The sequence below is a fragment of the Neurospora tetrasperma genome (genome assembly GCF_000213175.1).
Source record: "Neurospora tetrasperma FGSC 2508 unplaced genomic scaffold NEUTE1scaffold_3, whole genome shotgun sequence".
NCBI classification, from domain to species: Eukaryota; Fungi; Ascomycota; class Sordariomycetes; order Sordariales; family Sordariaceae; genus Neurospora; species Neurospora tetrasperma.
Window position 1 is genome coordinate 1,517,611 of NW_009799101.1, and position 8,284 is coordinate 1,525,894.

Below are 8,284 nucleotides of genomic sequence, written 5' to 3' on the forward strand. Positions count from 1 at the left end.
AAACATCATCAATAACATCACTGGTTACAGTCCAAGAAGGACAAACAACAACTTTTGTCGAATCCTCGCAGCGGGAGTGAATGCCAAGGAAAACAAGACGTTTTGCTTCTTTCTTTGGGTCCTCCCGCTGACTCCCGTCCATATGCGGAAACAGGGTCAGGGGTAAACATTGTGCGGTCTGGTTTCACTTATTCAACGGTTACCAAATCATAATCATGGTCGAGATGTTACCAAGAAACACCAAGACCACGTATTCTGGGAAGTGGGAAGCCTTCAAAGGGCCAAGCTTTTTAGAAAGTCCCATGGCATCCGGACGGAGCTGGAATCCATTCTCGGGGAAGGGATCAGGGGCAAAATCACAAAGTGCACAAAGCTAGTGGTTGACCAGGGGATGGATAATGGATATGGATTTGGATGGATGGATGGGCCGGGCGAACAAGCGGGGCGGAACATGGTAGCGATGTCGACACTTGGATAGCCGACGGGACGGTTACAATACGGTATGTGTAAGTTACAGTGTATGTTACGGGGAATTACTGACTATGTACCAAATGAGTGGTGCTTGGCGGATGGGGTCTTGTTGATTTTGCGTTGCTTGGACAACGTTGGACTTCATATGAACATTATCACTTGCCTGACTGTCTATTTGAGGCGAAGCAGAGCACAGTTGACGGCGGAGGGGATGACAGATTGAAACTCTGGGACTGTGACAGCTTACATGACTTTACGATTCTCAACCAGTATTATCTTGTCCTACCTGAACCACATTTTTGCCAAAACTTCCACCAACTGCTGAACTGGACAACAGTCAGTCCCGATGCCACGATGAGGCTCTTCACCCCCGCCACGAAAACCACAACCATTAGAGCCATAACAACAAAGAGATTCCTCACCCACCATGTCCTCTTGGCAACTCGCTTTTCTACAACTACAACAAGAATAACAACCCACCATGGCAGTCACATAAGACCATACTCCTCCGAAAAGGGCACTCCCCCATCACCTCTTTCCTCCCAATCCCAACCTCAATCGACCTTCAACCCCGAAATCTACCTCCAAACCGCCACCACAACCCTCTCCCTCATCCCACCCAAACTCATCCCCGACACCCTCCACCCCACTCAATCCCATTTGCTCTCTCTCGCTTTATCTTCTCACCTGCCGAGCATTTGTCTTTCCCAGGGCTTTAACGCTCAGCCCCCCTCCCCCAACAAGTCCATATTCCCATGGCCTGACCAGGAAAACAACCAGCTACCGCCGGGGTATCACCTAATTTACTACCCCCTCCAAACCCCTCCCCACTTGCTCTTCCCCGACGGTACAGACGCTGACCATTGCCCTGGAGGCCCCTTTACGAGGAGGATGTGGGCGGGCGGGAGAATTGATTTCGGCAAAGGGGAGTCGGAGGAGCAACAACAACAACAACAACAACAACAACAGTTCAAGGTGGACGGGAGGAAGACGGTTTGTGTTGAGACGCTAGGGACGCCTGTTTTGCAGGTTGGGAACAGCGGGAAGGAGCAGGATCAGAAAGTGTATGTGGATGTTTGGAGGCGGTATATTTCTTTCCCGCCGGAGGCAACATCGAAGGAAGTCGAAAGGGTGGTAGCAGATGTCATCAACAGTTCATCAACAACCCCCACCACCCACAACAAAGAGCGCAAAGAAGAAGGCGTAATTTCTGAACTCCGCCGCCTCGTCTTCCTCCGTGAGCGCCCCGACGACGACGACGAGCGCAGCGAACCTTTCCCAAGCCCAATCCCAAACCCAAACCCAACAAATCATCCCCAACAGAAACTCGAACCAGTACCAGCTCCAGCTCCAGCTCCAGCTCCAGCGAGGATCATCCGCGTCCCTCACCAACCCGATTTCTCGTTTAAAATGACGCCAGACGCCACTTTGCTCTTTCAGTTCTCCGCGCTGACGTTCAACGCGCACGCTATCCACTTGGACCCGCTGTACGCGAGAGAGGTGGAGGGGTATAAAGAGCGGTTGGTGCATGGACCATTGACGTTGGTGATTATGTTGAGAGGGGTGGAGGGATTTTTGAAAAGGGCTGCTGCTGCTGCTGCTGCTGCTGGGGTTGGGACTGGGACTGGGACAGGTGTTGATACGACGACAACGGCGGCAGCGGCGGCGAACTCATCGGTTGGGACTTCTGGAGTCTCCGAGGTGATCAAGGAGAGGTTGTTTGTCCCGCCGGGAGAAGAAACAGCGGATGGAAAAAGGAAAAAGCGGTGGGAGATTGCAAGTATAGAGTACAAAAATCTCCGCCCGCTGTTTGTAGGTGAGGAGATGAAGGTTTGTGTGAGGTTGTTGCCGAATAGAGAGAAGAAGAGTAGCGACGGCGGCGGCGGCGGCGACAAGGCGGGCTTAGGCTTGAGTCTGGGTGCACGCAGTGAGAGGGTTGATGTGTGGATTGAGGCGCCGGATGGGGGGATGGCTGTAAAGGGAACTGTTGGAATCCAGTGGAGGTAGTGAAGAGAGAGGTGAAGAGAGGTTAACGTACAAGACCTGTACTTTCTCGTCTCCCTATCTATATGTTTACGCCCTTACCTGTCCATACATATTCGGATACTCCCTATAACCTTCAACTACCAGGTCTTTCAGATGAGCTGCTGATGAATTGGGCCCAGTAGTTGTGGTCCTAAACTTGAACCGATATGCAGCAGAACTATCGGCGACAGTCAACAGATGATATCAACAAGCCTTGAAGGGTTCTAGTTCACCATCACAAACCACCCCATAGACAAGACGCCTTACCAACAACTTGAACAGTGGTCGAGCATGTTATCCAGTATCACAATTCCTGTATCCTTTATCCTAATACTCCTATCCTATCCTGGAGATAACCTTCCTTCCGTCCCTTTTCAATCCATATGATACCTTTAACTCAACCACATACAATGCATGCCGTCCTAACCGACCCACCGACTATGCCTTGCCATACCCCATTAGCCAACCGACCGACCAGTCGACCTTTTCAATAATGCCTTTCTTTTCAATCAGTTCCCTTTCTTTCTTTCTTTCTTTCCATCCTTCTTTATCCTCCGTATACGCTCCACATACGCACCCTAGCCACCAATTTCATCGTACGTCTTCTGTATATACAGCCTTCTTTTTTCCCACTTCCTTTTCCTCCCAAGGAGAACTATTATCCAACCACGCTGAATCAAACCCCACTTGTTCCCTTCTACCATCCCTTCCACAGGTTGCTCATCCACCCGCTCGCTTGCTCAATTAGTCTGCCTGCTTAGCCTGTACAATATATAAATGTATGTATGTATGTATGTATGGGGTATCAAAAACACACTGCAGTAGTAGTCGTAGTAGTAGTAGTAGTAGTAAAAGATATAGTAGGAAAACTCGACGGAGCAATTTCCCTCGTGGGTCTCAGCGACGCTCACTCCCCTGCCAATGATGTGTATGTGAAAATGAAATGGTGGTGTGTTTTTTGGTATGTACAGTGACTGTCCGACTCCCACACCGGGAACAGTATTTTTGTGTTTCTTTATTGTAATCCGCTTATTGTGCAACTTGAGAACCATCCAGTTCCGCAAGATTGCGCGGATTATCATGGGTAGATGTTGGTGGATGTGAATATGTGAACAGATCAGGCAAAGCCAGTAGCTTTAAAATCCCTGAGCAGCTTGACAAGAGCAGAATCATCTTCACTCACACCAATAATGCCTTCCCTCTTGTTAGCGGCCGTCGCCTCCAGTACAGCCGGTGCTGATGCGGATGCCAACGTAGAACTCGACACAGGCCTAGGCGGTGGTGGCGGAGCCATAGTAGGTGGCGCCGGCGGCATGAAAGAACTATTTCTACTAGAGACCGGAACCCTGGGAATCGCCGGCGGCGCAGTGGCGGGCGGACTAGGCGTGGCCGGCATCGTCATGGGGCTAATGTCCTCGCTGCGGCTGCTGCTGGCGCTGTGGTGGCTGAGGTATCCGCTGTTGCCGGCCATAGTCGGCGGAGACGGCGGCGTGAACGAGCTATTCCTGCTGGAGACTGGAACTCTCGGAATTGGCGGCGGCGCCGTGTTGGGCGGGCTAGGCGTGGCCGGCATCGTCATAGGACTGATGTCCTCGCTACGGCTGCTGCTGGCGCTGTGGTGGCTTAGGTTTACGCTGCTTCCGTAGCCGGTGCCGTTGGCATAGATGCCGCTGTTACGGCTGATCTCGTTTGTGAAAATGGGGTTTCCGTCACCGCTGCCGTTAATGGCGGGCTCGGCGGTCAGCCCCAATTCGCGCTGGAACTCAAATACGGGTGTGTCAACTTCGGTGACGGGATCGAGAGTAGTTTCGCTGATGTCCGGGAAGAGCGAGAAGGATGGAATCGGGGGTGGCGGCAGGCTGGGCGGTGGGGGATAGGCTCCGATGTTATATTTGCCGGAAGCAATCATGGACGAGCGGACAGTTGCCCGACGTGCTTTGAGCATCGCCGCGGTGTCTGGTGCCAGTCCTCCTTGGCCTCCCGCTCCTTGTTCGGTAGGGGACATATCTCCTGCGTTTCTACCCGTGTTGTCAAGGGGACTCTCAACGTCCACGACCACGGGCGAACCGGGCCAGACCTCCTCCTGGCCGTCAGAAGCAAGACCATCAAAGTCGAGCGCTTGTCCGGAAGCTTCCTCGAGCGCATGGCGGTTCCGTCTGAGATAGCCGTCGAGCTCATCGAAGAGTCGTGACAGCACGGTACGAAGCATGGTCTCCTGCTCCTTCAGTGGATCCTTCAGGTTGCTGCTGCCGTTGGCCGCGGCATGTTGCGTCGCCTTGCTCAACGACAAAGACTTGTGGCTCTCGTGCTTCTTCCCCTTCTTGCCCTTGGTGGGTACCGTACCGGTTCCCGTGGTGCTGGTCAATATCTGACCATAAGGACCTCTGTTCAAGCCCTGTAGGGTGTTCTTCCAGATGGCGTCCCTCTCCCTCCTCTCCACGGGGAATTCGATGATCTGGGTGTTCGTCCGCATGCTCTGTGCCAGGAATTGGAAGCTGGTGCAGTTAAATTTGTTATCCTGGCAGTCAAACAACATCAACTGTCTGTTTTCACTGATCACCTTGCCCAAAATTCCTGCATCCTCATGTAGGTTCTGGTTCCGGATTCTGAGGTAGGTCAGAGTCTTGTTGCGCGTCAAGCCGATAAGGGACCGACCGAATCCCTTGGCGAGCTGTCCATCGTCGAGTTTACCGCTGAAGCCGGAAATGTCCAGATAACGGATCGACCTGTTTTCGGCGAAGAAACGCTCAAATACCCGAATGGCTTCACGACTGCAGGTGCCTTGAGACGGGGTTGAGGGCGCAGTTCCAAGAAGGCTCAACGAGGTGATATATCTGGTGTCTGTGAGCGCTTTGATCAATGACAGGTAGTGACTTTCTTCCCGAAACTCGATCATCTCCATGCTCAAACCGGCCGGGGTCTGTGATTGACGAATGGCATCGCACAAAGCATCGATTCCCTCCTCAACAGGGTTGCCGTTGAGACAGAGATAAAGTCCGTGGTTCACGCCAATAGCGTTGAATAGCCTGGCGGCTTTAGTTCCGGTGATGGCGCATCGGTTCAATACCAATTTGCGGAATCGCACAGGAACCTGGTTGTCAATTTTGGAACCTCTCAATGTCAGGAACTCTTCAATCTCGCGCAAAGTAGGGAGATTGAGCGCATAGTTCGAAACATCAAGTAGTTCTAGGCCCGGGAGATTCTCAAGTGCCTCGATGGGGAGCAACGGTCCAGCCATTTCTCCCCGAAGGCTACCAGCAAGGTTCAGCTCCCTCAGATCCGAAAGACTGTATAGCAGATCAGGAACGGTTTGGCACGCCACGCGCCCGGGGTTACCGGACAAATCCAGGAGCTGCACCATCCGAGGTCCATCCAGAAGGGGTGTGATAATCAAGTCTCGCAGACTCATGTCATCCAAGCCACAATAGGAGACATCCAGTGCCTGAATAGGGGCAGCTTTCAGTGCCACAGCCAGCTCAGCGAGATCGGGTTGCAGCAGCAGGTTACCGGCAAGAATCAGACGATTGCATCGTGTGATGCCGGCCTTGAGCAGCTCTAGAACGGGCGTGAGGAACTGAAGGCTGGGCGTATCTTGTCCGCTCGTTGAGACCTTGTTGGGATAAGACTTGGAAGCATTGGTAAAGTCGATCTGGCGAATGTTTTCCGAGCAAAAGGCAAGCGCATGGAACTCCTGGTGCAATACGGGGCTGATATTGAGGATCTCGATTTCCTCAGTCCCCAGTGCAACCACTATGGGAACAAAGTCAGTGATCAATAACGGTTAAGGATAATCAAGCCGGCAAAACTTACAAGTCCGGCTCAGCCAGGCAACATTTCCCCGTCTCGCATGCTGATCGCTCACGCTCCACAGCACACCCAGGTCGACATCACGGAACGACAGCGAGTTGAAGTAGTCGTTGTATCTTAAGGCGCGCAAGACAGCCAGCAGTTGGAGTGGTGAGTAGCTGTTCCCATCTTTGGCGGGCAGTAGGCGAAACTCGGGGGCGAACTTGGTCTTCCAGTTGATTTCCCAATCGACCGCGGGGCATCGGTATGCTGCTAGATAGGCATCCAGGGTCCTCTTGACGCTTCCGAAGTCCTCACCAGCGGTAACGAGATGTGTCTCCTTGAGTCCGGTAACGTGGAAGATCTCACGGCTCTGCCAGATTTGCGGCCATGCGGGCTTCAGAAAGCGGTCGACAGCACAAAAGTCGCGAATGATGTGGCGGTAATAGCGACTCGCGAGTTCCAGTGTGACTGGTGGTTGGAATGGATCCCTAGATACACGTCAGTGAGATGAGGGCCCTTCGAAGCTAAGGCAATGATTAGGTGTTCTTACCGGAAGGTGATGTTGAATCTTTCTTGGTGGATGGTCCAGTCGGCCTTGAAGAGTTCCAGGGTTACTAGACCAAAAGTCTTGTGCTTGCAAACCAGGTCGCCGTTCTTGCCCCTCTGCAGCTCAATAAAATAACAGAGATGAGGTCCAATGACCAGGTAGAAAGCGGGGCTTTCCTGTGGCTTCTTGGGGTCATCCTCTTGCTTGAAGCTAGACTCCTTTCGGGTGATGCCTCGTGGTACTACGGGAAATATTTGCAGATTATGGTTGATAAACTTGGGCTCCTCGGTTTCTTGAATCGTCCTGATGAGCTCGGATACCTCGACCGAGCGACGCGCAAAATCCTCGTCCTCGATATGGGGCCCTCGGATCGTCTGAACAACATTGTATAGTTGCTCATCTCTGTCGGTAGGAAGGTCAAAGTGGAAGGTTGTATGAAGGAAGGAGACCCCAGATTGTGCCTTCCACCATACTTCTAGACCAAAGGACGGTTTGGTGCTCTCAGCCACAAATACGGATACAATCGAGGTAGTCGGGATGACGAGGATAGGTTCTGGCGGGGGGCCCAAGCTCGCTGGTCGTTGGCCATCGCTCTGAAGCTGAGGGAACAGGGAGAAGACATCGGCGCGGTTCTTAACCTTGACGAGATAGTCTGCGGTAACGACAAGGTAAGGCGTCTTTGTCGTTAAGAGTTTGGTGTCGGTCTCGAGAGCCGAAAAGCCCTCGACATCCTGGGACTTCCATTCGATAGCGGCCGGACTCGTTGTGCATGTGCTCAGGGTGTCGGCGACTGACATGCGACTATAGTCGTCCGAGAAGCCGGAGCTTCGGCGATTCATCACCTCGAAGGGGGCCGAGACAGGCCGTGACTTTGACAATTTGCGCCGATGTGAAAAGCTCAAGGGTCGCGGGTTATGGTTGGCGCTGCTGTTGCTGCTGGTGCTGTTGCTATGATGGTTGTTGTTGTTATTGTTGTTGTTGTTGTTGTTGTTGTTGTTGTTGTTCTTGTTATTGTTGTTGTTGTTGCCGGGGGCAGGGCCGGTGACGCTGTACTCGAATACGGACGAGTCCCGGCTGCTGTGAGACCTTTTTGTCCTGTGGCTGAGGTTGGAAAGGGAGAACAGCTTGTGGTCCCCCTCGACGGTGACGGAGGAAGAACTGGCCGGTGAACTCGGGATAGTGGCGACAGGGCTGGCCGCAGAACGGTTCGATCCAGACCCATCCGAGTCGGTCTTTAATGGTAACAGGAGGGATTTCCTCCTGCGCCTCGAATCCACTGGAAATATGGAGACCGGCATCGTGGTTCCCAGCGAACCCCGTCCGATCAGGCCCATCCACGATGACGGTATCGGTGCCTCCACCAGTCCAGTCCAGCCAGTAGTTCAGCGGCGGGAGAGTTGGGACTTGGGGGGGGGGGGGGGGGGGGGGGGGGAAAAATAGGGTTTAAGGGGG

General features: G+C 53.0%; 2 protein-coding genes across 2 annotated transcripts; one reads left to right on the forward strand and one right to left on the reverse strand.

Annotated features, from left to right (window-relative positions):
* Positions 1 to 502: 502 nt before the first annotated feature.
* NEUTE1DRAFT_129488 (uncharacterized protein) lies at positions 503 to 2,564 on the forward strand (the record flags this gene model as incomplete). Its single annotated transcript, XM_009852382.1, has 2 exons — positions 503 to 506; positions 557 to 2,564. The coding sequence occupies 2 exons, from the start codon at positions 503 to 505 to the stop codon at positions 2,476 to 2,478; spliced, it is 1,926 nt and encodes a 641-aa protein (XP_009850684.1).
* Positions 2,565 to 2,762: 198 nt separating this feature from the next.
* Positions 2,763 to 8,130, reverse strand: NEUTE1DRAFT_129489 (uncharacterized protein; the record flags this gene model as incomplete). Its single annotated transcript, XM_009852383.1, has 3 exons — positions 2,763 to 6,246; positions 6,307 to 6,773; positions 6,836 to 8,130. 3 exons carry the CDS (start codon positions 8,128 to 8,130, stop codon positions 3,614 to 3,616), a joined length of 4,395 nt encoding a protein of 1,464 aa, XP_009850685.1.
* Between the last annotated feature and the right edge of the window lie 154 nt (positions 8,131 to 8,284).